We start from the raw sequence: 13,801 nt of genomic DNA, 5'->3' as shown, positions 1-13,801 counted from the left end.
TGACCTTTGATTCCCAAGGGTCAAGAAGACCACTCTCAGCCTGCCCCTGAATAAATGCAAATTTATAGAGTAGAACTCAATGAATTCATAGATTTCAATAGGTTTGTTCAGCTAAAATAAAAATGTAACATTTTGTAGCATAGAGAAGAGTTCTCAGATAATTAAAAAAATACCTATTAAAAAATAATTAAAAAGTTGCTTTATTAAATTAAAAAGTTGATGGGCAAATTAAAAATTGTTGAAAAACAACATAAACTTAAGAAGTTGTCAAATAAGATTTCATTCAATGTCATTGTTTTGATACTTCATATTAGTACACTGACTTTTCCTCATAGACTAGTAAGTTAGCCTGGTGTCAAAAAGGGACAGTATAAATATGAGAAAAGTTTATAAACCCTTTTATTCTTTTTTGTATGCATGACTCCCAAAATGTTGTCTCATCTTCATCAAAGTCATCACAATACATTGACAAGACAGTCTTAATAAACGTCAATCCATATTGCACAAATGGCTTAAGAAATCAAAGGAAAAAAGTATGTGAACCTCTAGAAAACTGACTTGTTGAAAAGTGTTGGTTTGTGCCTAAGAAAGATCAAACAATTATTTTTGACTTGCATTTCCAAATCAACATTATTTTTATGACCTTATCAAAAAATAATTTTAGAAATCCTCAGAACAAAGGTTTTTGAAACTCCTAAATGTAGAAAGGGGAACAAAAGATGCCCGAACTGAACCACAATCAAGGAGAAATTCGGCACTGTAGGTGCTCCCTCTAGGGTAGGTACAAATATCAGGGGTAAGGCCAAAAGTATAGTCCCTCAGACCGTCGACAAAACCCTGGGCTAGCAGCTTAGGATCTACTTGAGCCTTCTTTACTCGTTGCCGCAGTCATTTTTTTTTTTCATTTTTGTTTTTTCCTTCGGCCTCCCAAGAGCCATAACTTTCTTATTTTTCTGTCAACATAGCATTTTTTTATTTTTTTTTCAGGATTAGTTGCAGCTTTTATTTGCACTATTTAATGTACCATATAATGTACTATAAAACTTAAAAATATATATTTTTTGGGGTGGAATGAAAAAAGAAAGATATCCCTCCATTGTTTTTTGTGTTTTGTTTTAGTTTATCGTGTGGTAGAATTGCCATGTTAACTTTATTCTGCAGGTCAGTAAGATTACGGCGATAACAAATTTATATAGATTCCTTTATGTTTTACTACTTTTACAAAAACGACTCTGAGACACATAATTTTTTTTTTTTTTCCATTAATAAAGCTGTATAAGGGCTTGATTTTTTGCGGGATGAGCGGTAGTTTTCTTATTGATAGGATTTTTAGAGTACTCGTGACTTTTTGATTACTTTTTATTCAATTTCTTTGGGGAGACAAGATGACCAAAAAACAGCAATTCTGGCATTTTGTGGTTTGTTTTTTTACGGCTGAACAAATAATGTTCTAATAGCTCAGACTTTTACAGACTTTTTAAATTGTTTACATTACTTTAGGGAAAAAATGGTAAATGGCTATTTTTCTAACTTTAATCTTTTTTTTATATTCCTAAAAATTTTATTTAATTTTGACATTTTGGTTCTTTTAGTCCCACTAGGGGACTTGAACATGCAATCGTTTGATCACTTGCCCAATACACTGCAATACAGTGCAGTGTACATATGTAATACAGTGTATTGTGCTTTTTGCCGTCTCCTATTAAACCCTGCTAGTAGTGGCGGCAGGAAACACTAAACACCATCTACTGTCTTATCTACAGTAGAAAAAAAGTTGACTTTCTGGCAAGTGGATACAAAAATGTTCGAAGAAAATATACTACATACTAACATACTTCACATCACTAAAGCAGGGTGGAGAGTATAATGGTATACGGCTGTTTCGCCACTTCAGGGGCTAGACGGTTTGCAACCTTTGAAGAAGTAATGAAGTTGAACATTGAGACGTCATCATTGACAAAACTTAATTTTGGGTCGGTCACGCAGCATAATCCAAGACACAAGAGCAAATGAAAAATATAAGTGGCTCATACAGAGGAAATTTCACATTGTGAAATGTCTAAAGATGCTTTTGCATGGCCCCATTCTGGCTAGAAAAACTAGCACCGATCAACGAAACAGCACGTCGATCAATGCTCGATTTACAAGGAACAACCATCTTTAATGCATGGGGACAAACAATCGTTAATACGATCATTCGTCCCCATGCATTTGCATAATGTTGTGCTGCCAACTAACGACTAATTTTATGGCTGCATAAGAGATCCGCTCAGCTAATGAAAGAACGTTTGCTTGTTGATCGCCTGATCGTTGACCTGTTTACATAGGTTCATATGTACACTCATTTGCCCCATTATTGGTCCATGTAAAAGGGCCATAAGTCAAATTGTTTTCGGATTGTGGACTGAAGAAGCTTGTTAAAGTAATATATCTCAAAAAAAAATTGTATTGAACCGAGGAATATAGGAAAGGGTAAATACACCTCTTATCCTCCACCGAGATTCGATCACTAGTGACGAAAAAGGTCTCTCTAGTTACGAAATATAAGGGTTTACATACTTTTTTCTATCTATCTATCAATTTGACTGATGAAACCATCTGTTCAATATGGTTATGGCACTTTGAAATGTTTAGTGCATTGATGTAGAAGATTTAAAGGGGTTTTCTGTAAAACCAATTAGCGATCCTTGGGAAAGGTGATCAATGTGTGATCCGTGGTGATCCTGGGACTCCTACCGATCAGCATAATAGGGCCACAACGCTGTCCATGTGGCTCTCCCTGTCACTGCAGTTTCCCCTCATTAAAGTGATTGGGGCTAAACTACACATGGACAAGAGCAACACTGTGTTGCATACTACAACGAAGAGACCACAGCTTACATTCTGCTGATTGGTGGGGGTCCTAGGAGTCAGTAGATCCCATATTGATGACCTATCCTAAGTAAAGTATAAGCCATCAATGTTATTTCCCAGAAAACCCATTTTAAGTCATTATTTATTATAAGAACTAATAATATATTGTAACTTCTCAATCATGGGCAAGAGAACTTTTTGAACTTTTTATATTCATATTTTTTTTTATTTATTAACCCATCAAACTTTCTTTATTCTAGCATTTCATTTACTCCTGGGCCTACTCACACCTATTGTCAGCAACCAATCGGAATGTAAGAATTTATTTTTAAACTCTAATCTCTGTTGTGTAGCGCTAGACAGGGGCAAACAATAAAAAACAAACCAGCCTTGCTGCTTTATGTGGTGTACGTCTGTAAATTGTTTTTTGTCTCAGACGTGAAAGCTATGTGTTAGAAAAGCAGCATTTCAATTGGTTAGAGCCGGCTGAAAAGCTAGTTACTGTATTTTTCAACTTTGTGAGGACCAGAAGGGCAGCAGTTTTTGTTTTCTTAGTTTTTTTAGATTAAAGAAAATTTCTAGTCCCAGTTAAAACTAACATAATAGTTTCAGAAAACTTTCCTGAGGTTGATAGAAAAGAAAAATAGATCAATTATTTGTGAAGTCACACCCATCATGCCTCAGTATTTCAAATAATTTTTACCGTGGGACGAGCTTTCTCTTGTACTCATTGTCGGCCCCTCCTGAGTAATTTATTTCTTATTAGCTGCCAAGAGGAGTGGTGGAGGACGTAATAACTCCTCTAGGCACAAAACAATGCCAAATCTACCATAATACTGCACTACATGGACAAAAATGTGCATCAAAAAGAGTACAAGGATATTTTTATTTTACTGGAATTTCTATATAATGAATAAATGAAATAAAATCAGGCACATTTTGCAAAGTAAATATTTTTAAAAGGGTTTTCTCATATGAAAACTGTGTAGTGCTTCCTTCCCTACTTTACAATGATAGGCCATTAGTAGCATTTTTACACCCCCACCCCCCCAAATGTACACATGCTCATCAGACAAAAAAATCGTCCAAACTTGCTAATTCTAAGAGGCCGATGATCTAATGTGTACGAAGGCCATCTGACTTACCCCCGTTGGTAGATGTCGAAGCAAAGAAGGATCGGGTATGTTGGATTTCAACTTATTTTGCACACCCCACCACTATTGGGACATTTGCTGGGTGTGTGGAATTGGGAAAGGAAGGTGGGCTAAGTCAGCTTTCCTTAACCACAGGACACCCATTAGCTTGTTTCCTATTTTTAAATACATTGGATAATTTGACAAGGATATTGAGGAATGTTACTAGAAATAAAGGGGTTGTATGAGGCATGAGATTAGAAAAAAGGGTCAGCTTTTTTTCGAGAAACAGTGCCACAGTTGCCCATGGACTTTCTGGTATTCCAGTGAATAGGGCTGAGTTGCAATACCAGACACAGCCAATAGACAAGAGTGGCGCTGGTTTTAAAAATGAGCAGATCCATTTTTTTCTCATACAACTTCTCTAATATTTTTGAATTAACTAATTAAAAGTATTTTCAACGCATTACAGAGAAAATGGGGCTTTAAAAACATTATTTTACATTTTACAGACGTACTAACCCCTCTTTAAGAAGACCCCTACCTTCGACTATAAAAAAAAACTGGTATGATACTGGACGAAGCATTCCATACTTCTCTGCCAGTCCTATGTTCTGGCCAAGATTTGTTAGCATCTTTGTCTGCCTCAATGCATCTTTTAGCTGCATGTTGTCTTCTAGGGAAGGTTCCAAGGAACAAGAGGGTCCTGTATATATTACACGTCTGTAGATACATTGTAGGTGGACTTCTTCTAATCGACCTGCTAACGTAATACTCTTAACCCCGTTTTCCAAAGACACTCTTGATTTTCTAAAAAAAAATAAAGTTATTGTCCTTACACACATGTCTCAGAGACCTTGTGATTAGTGGGATTTTTTTTTTCTTAAAGGGGTTGTATGGTTTAGAAACCTAATTTTTAAATACCCAATATGGTCAATCTGTGTTCGCTATCAAATAGTCAAACCAGAAACTAGCCACAAAGAGCATCTCTCTCTGGAAGTCCTGGCATGTAAATTCATTACCAATCAGCATAAGTAGCATGTAATGCTTCTATTTCCCTGTGGGGGCACTGCAGGAAAATTAGGCACTTGTTTCCAGATTCCCCTTCACATTATATCTGATTAATGGGAGGTCAAAGCGGTAGGAAACCCTGTGATTTACTTATTTTTGGGGAACCCTTCTAAAAAAAAAAAAAAAGGCATTGTCCAAAGGGGTCAACCCCTTTAGACAGGTAGGTAAGTACCTGTTGTTATGTTCCAAATAGAGCACATCTTTTCACTACGACTTCCTCTCTTCGTTCATTACTGTTAAATTTATATATGACAGTCACTCTTGCCTCAAAATTTGATACACTGCCATCACTCCACATGAGTGACAGGTGTCCCTTTAGGCAGTCCCTAGAGGAAAAATTATTATACAAAAAAATATCATATATAGAGCCAATTAAACACTCAAACACTTGAAAATAATACATAAAATATGTCTCTTGTATATTGTCTGTCTACAAAAAAATGGCCGTCATATGGAAAATTTCAAAAATGTTATCATATTTGTGTAATTCTATGTAAATTTGTGTTTCTTTGTCCTCTTCTTTCAAGTATGGGTTTCTTATGGTAAGTAAAGTGTATAAAGGAGTATTATTCTAGCATCGTATGTCACGTAATCTTGTTCCTATTCATGTTACCTTCTTTCCTAACGTCCAGCTCTTCCCTTTTAGTGGAATTGTAGTAATTACTTAGATCCTGTTAGTTCCTTGTCTTAAAATAGACATCCATAGCACTAGTGGTGGTGTGCCGCTCAGTGATATATGGAGTGTCTGATGTAGAAAGAGTATCCATAAAAAATGGGGAATGGATGACAAAGACTGATTTATAATTCCATACCAAAATCCATTTTCTATTTCGTCATAGATATATGACCATTCCTTCTGCTTTAAGAAGACTGTGCTAGTAAATTGGCTTATTATTAAGGAGCATCTATTTTTTGCAGCTAGTTTTATCTGAGCCTTAAAGGGGTTGCCTAGGATTAGAAAAAAAAAGGATCTGTTTGTGTTCCAGAAACAGTGCCACACTTGTCCATGGACTGTGTCTGGTATTGCCATTTAGTCTCATTCAGGTGAATGGAGCTAAGCTGCAATACCAGTCAAAGCCCATGTACAAGCGTGGTGCTGTTTCCAGAACAAAAGTAGAGAACTTTTTTTTTTTAATCATGGACAACCCCTTTAACTGTTATTCTGATGTACAGTAGTATGTGCCAAATTGCCATCTAACACTGTGTATTATCATTTAGTGTTTTGACATATATTTATTGAGGGAAAAAATAAATTTTTACTGATAATATTTCAACCAAGAGGGTTTGACTTAGGCTATTGCACTACTAATGGACAGCATACCATGTGGTCATCTATGGTATTACAAGTTGTTATTCAACTCTTCTTGTTCCAGTGCCGGTCCCTGTTTCCCTCTACTCCTCATGGCAACAGGAAGGCTATCTAAACCTGCCTCATTCAGGCATTCCGTGGATGAGCTTATGTAGGTGTTCTTACCCTGACTCTAGCCTTGATTCCTCTTGCTATTCTCTTCAATTGCTGTGATGACTCCTCTATTTCCTGGTTCTGGTAATAACCATCTTACCTTGGTTTTATTCTGATTCCGAAATCTGGGGCTCATTTTGTGTCTGACCTAATAATGGCCCACTGGTTACAGTTCTGGCTCACATATCCTACTATCTAAGAATGCAGCGAAGACCATATGTATATATATATATATATATATATATATATATATATATATATATATATATATATATATATGTGTGTGTGTAAAAACCAGGGTTTCCTTAGGTTCAGTATCTCAAGTCTGTGTTAATTCAGATGTAGCACACAGGGTCTACTATCCCGGTCGACCACAGGCTATGAAAAATTACCTCTGGATGTGCATGATTTCACCATAAAACTAATCCAGCAAGTAACTAAGTAAGACCAGTTACCACCTTTACTTCTGCCAATCGCTCTCATTCCAGAGCTCCACCAGTACAGTACGCCTGTTGCTATGTCTACACCCGATGTCTCCACCACAATCTGATGGTGACCCTTATGCCTATCTGGGATTTATCTAATTCAAGGTACTATTCCAACATCTCACTCAACATCATTCGAAGGTAGCTTACATGCTTTTCTGTTGGATTGAGCGATATCACTCTAACAGAAACTATCCATTCATATCCAGACTTCTTGACTTCATAACCACCGTCTGGAGGGTTTTTGGAGAACCAGATTTCCCTGCCTCTTCTGCTTCAACCATCCTGTGCTTCAAACAAAAGACTTTTCACACATTCTGGTATGTAAATCTCTTGGAATAATGTCGAAGTGGTCATTACCTGCTAAGAAATATTTGTATGATACATTAATAAGGATGAAGTTACTCACACTGAGCCTCTCTCGCATTTAGGTGACTTTATTATCCTTGGCTCACACATGAACATCCGCTTTCAGGAACATTCTCAGCAAATAGAATGTCACTGGAGGAAGTTCTTACTTCCTGATTTTTCCAATCGGCATCTATAGTATCTATATAAAAAGAAACTCATGCAGTGTGATAGATCTAGCCTTCGTATGGAGTAAAGGACATTAAGCATTTATCTCGGTCTTTACTATGGATAAAAGGGTCATATATAGTCTTCCAGCTCTATAGGACTCAAGAAACAGGCAAATCGAAGGTCTAAGTGATTTGGACAACATAATTTTTTACCAAATTTGCATTTCCGTAAATGGCAAGATTCTGCTGTATTTCAGCCCCAGGGTTAAAGAAACATGATTGGACATGTTAAAACATGTTGTCCATGTATTACGGTGCGGTGGGAATATTTTTGGCTTGTGTTTGGCTGTATCTCCAGGAGAACAGCTGTTTGCATCTCTGTGGTTGGGTCCGGCCTCAAAGTTTCATAAAGTTTTGTACCACTTTTAATGATGTAGAGTTCTGTGCATTAATACTTGTCCTTATTTATCCAGCCAACATATATTACCCTCTGTTTTTTTTATATATCAACTGGTTGCTGCTTGGTCTTGTTTGGTGGTTGTTACTCCTAGGTTATGTCTACCTATATCATGGAAAATCTTGGCTGAGTATTAATTAAAATCCATGTTCATGGTCCACCATCTTCTAAAATAGATCTCTTAGCTATTTGACTGTCAAATAGATTCATTTATGGCCAGAATACTGGATTTCTATTAATTTGATCTTCTAATGGAGACATACAGTGAGTGGATAACATCTTTCAAGCTTGAGACGGGCAAAAAGGTCCTACTTATTTACTAATTTTGTTAATAAAATCTTCCCTTATTTTTCCAAGCAAGAGTTGAAGATGGTTCATGGACCAAGGTTCTTCAGGGGTTCTAAGAATCATAGGGCAAATGCATTGCCTAACATATTATAAATTCATTGTGTGAATGACGCAACAGATAAAATGGCGCGTGTCCTGTTTGGGAGATCCTCGGTGCATTTTACCTTTCATCAAAAAGTTCTGATGCCTCAATGCTGGCTGGTCACCCAGGTCTAAAATGCATATCTGAATTACAAAATGAGATCTACACGTCAAGCAGCAGCCAGCTTGTTTCCATCTATCCCAATGACAATTTGTCCTTTATCAGAAATCACCTTGAACATTATAATGGTCTCCTTTTAAAGATGTGTTGTTAAAAAAAGTATGGATTTTATATCTGAGGGCTCATCCTGAGCTATAATGTTTAGAAAGAACTCCTTTTGATGGCCATATATATATATATACAAATCTCTTAGCATCACTTTGGGTTTTACCTCAAGTTACCAACCTCAGACTAACAGGCAGACAGCCCGAACAAATGAGTCCTCAAAAAGAGCATTCACCCATCAGGACAAATGGGTCAAGTTACTCATGATGGCTGAATCAGCTCATAACAATCAGTTTAAGGTGTCCGCTAAAATGCTTTTCGTTATTGTTTATGCAAGAGACATTTTCCTTCCTATTCCAATCTCTGTTGAAACTCTTTTCGAAGTTGTAACTATTTGAATCTGAGGGATATCTGAGGCAAGATACATCCTCTAGGAAGGCGATACACCAGCTGGTAAACAACATTTCGCCAGGACCTGTTCTATAACCACTGTACCAAGTATTGTTGTATATGTTGTCCTTGTTTAAGAAGACTTGGAGGCCAAGTTAACACCTTCAACTCTTTCTTATGTTCCTTAAGCATTCTTGCAGTGTAGCAGGGGGCATTATCCTGCTGAAGGAGGGCACTGCCATTAGGGAATGCCACAGCCATAAAGCGGTCTACTTTATCTGCAACATTGTTTAGGTAGGTGGTACGTGTCAAAATGACTTCCACATGTATGTCAGGACCCAAGGTTTCCCAGCAGAAAATTGTCCAGTGCTGCACACTGCCTTCACCGGCTTGTCTTCCACCCATAGTACATCTTGATGCCATTTCTTTTCTTTGACATCACATGATGTATAAGAAAATGTAATTCATCAGAGCAGGACACCTTCTTCCATTGGTCCAGCTTTTGGCAGTTGACAGGTATCCACATGGGCATGCTGGACAGTCTGTGGCTACAAAGCCCCATATGCAGCAGACTACGGTGCTCTACTTGTTCTTACACCAGTTTCTATCATAGCCAGCATTAACTTTTTCATCAATTTGTGCTACCCATGATCCTGACGCCAGTTTACTGGTTTTCTTTCCTTGGAGCACTTTTTGTAGGTACTAACCACTTCATACCGGAAAACCCCACAAGACCGGCTATTTTGGAGAGACTCTGACCCAATCATCCAGTTGTCTATCTATCTATCTATCTATCTATCTATCTATCTATCTATCTATCTATCATCTATCTATCTATCTATCTATCTATCTATCTATCTATCTATCTATCACAATTTGTCCCTTGTCAGATCCTTATACTTGCCCGTTTTTCCCGCTTACAACACATCAACTTCAAGAACTGACTGTTCATTTGCTGCCTAATATATCCAACTACTTGTCAGGCGCCATTGTAACCAGATCATCCATGTTATTCACTTCACCTGTCAGTGGTTTTTCATAAGGTCCATTCTTAAATTCTCAGAGAGTATTCAGGTGAATGAAATTCTGAACTCGAATTTCTACCCAGGGAAACCCTTCTACCTGACTGGAAGAGATTTAGTCCAGAGGAGAGGACCTAGGTTCTCAAAGAGGATGTATTGACTACACAGGTTATCCAAGAGCTTTATGATCGATTCCCCAATAAACAATGGCTACAAGGAGGAATATTCTATCTCATCTCTTCTTGTCCGAGCACTGGTCCCACACACACGCTGGTATTCACAGCTTCATTCTTAGCAACTGGTGCCACTTGATGACATCATTAGGTGGCATGGTTGTAATTACTCTCCAACACTAGCCCTCTCCCTCTAACTTCTTGTACCATCATGCTTCCACAGCAACCAGTGAATCCCAGTGATGTCATGGGATGGTATGGCAAATTATGGAAACCTCACTCACTCTGGCTTTTATTGTAGTGTTGCTGTTATGACCCTAGTCCTTGTTACTGTGTTACTTGGAGCAAGTTTCCTGAGCATCCTGACATCAGCTCCATTTTCTGGTCCTGATTAACACTGTGGTTCTTTTGTCAGTATTCAGTTGTTTACGGGTTATGGTCAATGATTACATCTCCAGGTTTGATTGGCTGGTATCTCGACTCTTACTCTGGTCCTCTGACAACTTTTGCGTGCAAATTCTGACTTCACTATTGTTTGCCGATTCCATTGCCCCCCCCCCATTCACCCCCGTTTCCTGGTGACAACTCAAGCTATATCCCCAGTAGGACCTTAGTCTTTCTATGTTGTAACAACCGTCACAATCAAAGACTATTCTGATGTTGCAAAACTAAGAATTCCTGTGCAGGAAAGACCATAATGTGTTGCAGAGGGGTTAAGGCTGAAGACCATACCTCCATTTAGCCTGTGACAATCCAGTCATGACACAGAGGGCTCATTTTATATGCATTTTACATAACTAAACTTATCAATAGGTATCTGAAGTCTTAGATGTCAATTTGGCCATCGCTACAGCTGTATTACACTATAATATGCATAGTAAGAGTATATATACAGTGTAAATATACACAACCCAACCTTACCAGTTAGTCTTAGTTTTAGTGGTTATGATGAATTTCGTAGGTTATCTAATGTTCAGCTGGTTACTGAAAAAACACATACAGTAGTAAATCTCCGACAGAGTTTAACAGGTTGTGAGTGGGAGAAATATTGTTAAATAAACCACAACATCATATAAAAAAAAAATCAAAAATTAATAAATAGAGTAAAAAAAGGTTCTGGGGCTATTTTGAAACAAATGTTAAAAAGAAGAAGAAATTGAATGTAATCTATGATTTCTCTATTTTTACATAATTCTTACATTTATTTTAGCTCTAATGGAAAATCCGTCACTTGGGCACAAAATGAGAAGAGCAATCGGGGTCAACATCTCTGGCAGCGGCTTTCTGTCCATGTCAAGAAAAAGGATAGTACAAATCAGACGGCTGTCATTAAGCCCTTCTCTAAAAGCAGCACAGAGAACAGATATATTAGCACTTCCTTTCCTGAGTCCAGTGCCAAAATGCTGTATGATGTTTCTGAAGCCGAGGAGCATTATCCAGTACAGTACCGACCACAGACTCCATCTCCAATCAGTACTGTAAGCCAGAGAGCTGCTTCTGTAACCCGGACAGATGATGACCTCCCATCTTTTCATTCAGATACCGCCCAACGAAGTGGTTCTTCTCAAGGTTCCTTAATGGACCAAATCAGTAATGTTGTGACCAGATTCACCGCCAATATCAGTGAGCTAAACTCCATGATGCTTTCTTCTAACACGCAAGGAACATTGGTGCCCAACCCTTTATGTTCTTCCTACCTGATTCCAAGGGAGATCCAACTTCCCACAGCTATGACCACCTTTGCAGAGATCCAGCCAGCCCCGGCAATTGAATTTAACGGTGGGTCAGTTTCTGCCAGAATGTCTTCTTCTGACAGCGTGAAAGATAGCACTTCAGAAGCACCAGTAGTAAAGCAAGATGTTGAGGAGTTGGTAGCATTAACGCCACCTTCTCCTTTTAGAGACTCTATTGACTCAGAAAGTACATCCCCTAGCTCCCCAGTTTCAGAATCAGCTCTTTGTACTCCATCATCACCTAAATATGACAACTTGATCTTGAGAGACTACTCTCAAAGTTCTTCCTCGTTGTGAGTGTAAATTATACTAGTTGAATATCAAATATGGCAGTACATATACATGATAGGGGAGGGTTTCACAGACCTTGTCTTCACAGACGGCTGGTGCTCCTTAAAGGCGGTATCAGATCAAAGGTCCCATCTTGCCATGCAGAGCAGTTATGAGAGTGGCCTTAAAATATGGTCTTTAAGAAACACTTGAGGACACTTGAGGGCCGGTAAGGAGTTGAACATAGGGCGTAGAAGGATATTCTAAGTGCTTTGATTTTATTTTTAAAGTTGGCTGTTTGAGAAATATTTTGAACAGAGTGGATTGTAATCAGCTGTAAAAAATATTGTCTTGTTTTGCTTTTGATTCTCTTCCCAGAAGTGAACCTTGAACTTTTATCAAGATTAGAAGACCAAACATGAATGTACATTTTCTAAAAGACTCAAAATCTGGGACCAAAATGGCAGGCAATTTTGTATGAAGAAACTATAACACAAAAATATGACTTCAAAAAAACTCTCAGAACATCTCAATCTGTATCGAATATTTGATACCCACCATGAATAAGCTGACTCTCTGCAGTAACGATGACTGTACTATGTAGGGCACAACACGCAACATGTCTAAGAAGTTTTCTTTTTTTGTAAATATTCTTCATTCATTAACCTTTTAATTGGTTCCAAAAACATTGGACTGGAATTTATTAACGATTAATTATATTGTCTTTTTCACCGTGTTGCCGACGATACTAAAGTAGCAAAAAATATTTTTTTGGAGTACTGTTTTGTAATTTCCCTCATAAGGGCAAGTTGTTTTGGTGAATATAATATTTATAGCAGAATTGTTGAATTATGGTGTTCTTGCATCCCTATGTGTCGAATGCTTTTTTTTTCTAATGATTTTTTTATTGAGAAAAAATATTTGTGTTTTATTGCTTTTTGCATGTAAAAACAATAGTAAAAAAAATACAAAAAATTCAGTGCTACTCAAATAAACATAAAAACAGATATGTTATTGGCATAGCTTTTAATAAAATGTGTCAAAGCCTTGAATACATTTACTAGAACAACCAGAAAGCCATGTTTTTATGTGGCTCGGCTATTTGTATATTATTTTAACCTTGAACTGTGACCGAATTTGGATTTTAAAGCAATACACAGTAAGGATTACATCTCCTTAAACCAGGATTTTTGTCCTTAATTTATGAAAAACATAAAAAAACATGTTTGGTGTCATACATTAATAGTATAGTATCTTTTTGTATATTTAAAGATCATTTTGCTTACATTTCAAAATAGTAAAAAAAAAAATTATATATATATATACACACACATAATTCCTGAGAAACGTATATACATTTTCTGACCACTATCCTCGGGTGCCAAATACAATAATAAAAAGGATAGTGTTTTATTGGTTAATTGTGGGTGATGACAATGGTAATAGCCTTAAAGTGGAATGTAGACTTACAAGCCAGATATCTATAAGATTGTACAAGAAATGTTGTCTATGAAGGAAAGTATTTAGGGAATTATATGAAGAAAATGTAAGTTTTTTAAGCAAATGAGTTCCTTACATT

General features: G+C 37.2%; 1 protein-coding gene across 6 annotated transcripts in view; it reads left to right on the top strand.

Annotated features, from left to right (window-relative positions):
- Positions 1-12,775, top strand: part of GRM5 (glutamate metabotropic receptor 5) — a 356,124-nt gene extending 343,349 nt beyond the window's left edge. For 4 of the 6 annotated variants that reach the window (XM_075851443.1, XM_075851441.1, XM_075851444.1 and 1 more), the window contains exons 9-10: positions 3,114-3,167; positions 11,430-12,775. In XM_075851443.1, the coding sequence (XP_075707558.1) occupies positions 3,114-3,167; positions 11,430-12,249 (874 nt within the window). In that variant the 3' untranslated portion in view covers positions 12,250-12,775. The remainder of the gene's footprint in view (positions 1-3,113; positions 3,168-11,429) is intronic. The other 2 variants (XM_075851447.1, XM_075851446.1) reach the window with 2 other exon arrangements.
- Positions 12,776-13,801: the final 1,026 nt, after the last annotated feature.

Source organism: Rhinoderma darwinii, chromosome 2 (assembly GCF_050947455.1).
Source record: "Rhinoderma darwinii isolate aRhiDar2 chromosome 2, aRhiDar2.hap1, whole genome shotgun sequence".
NCBI classification, from domain to species: domain Eukaryota; kingdom Metazoa; phylum Chordata; class Amphibia; order Anura; family Rhinodermatidae; genus Rhinoderma; species Rhinoderma darwinii.
This window is presented reverse-complemented; position numbering and strand designations above follow the sequence as displayed.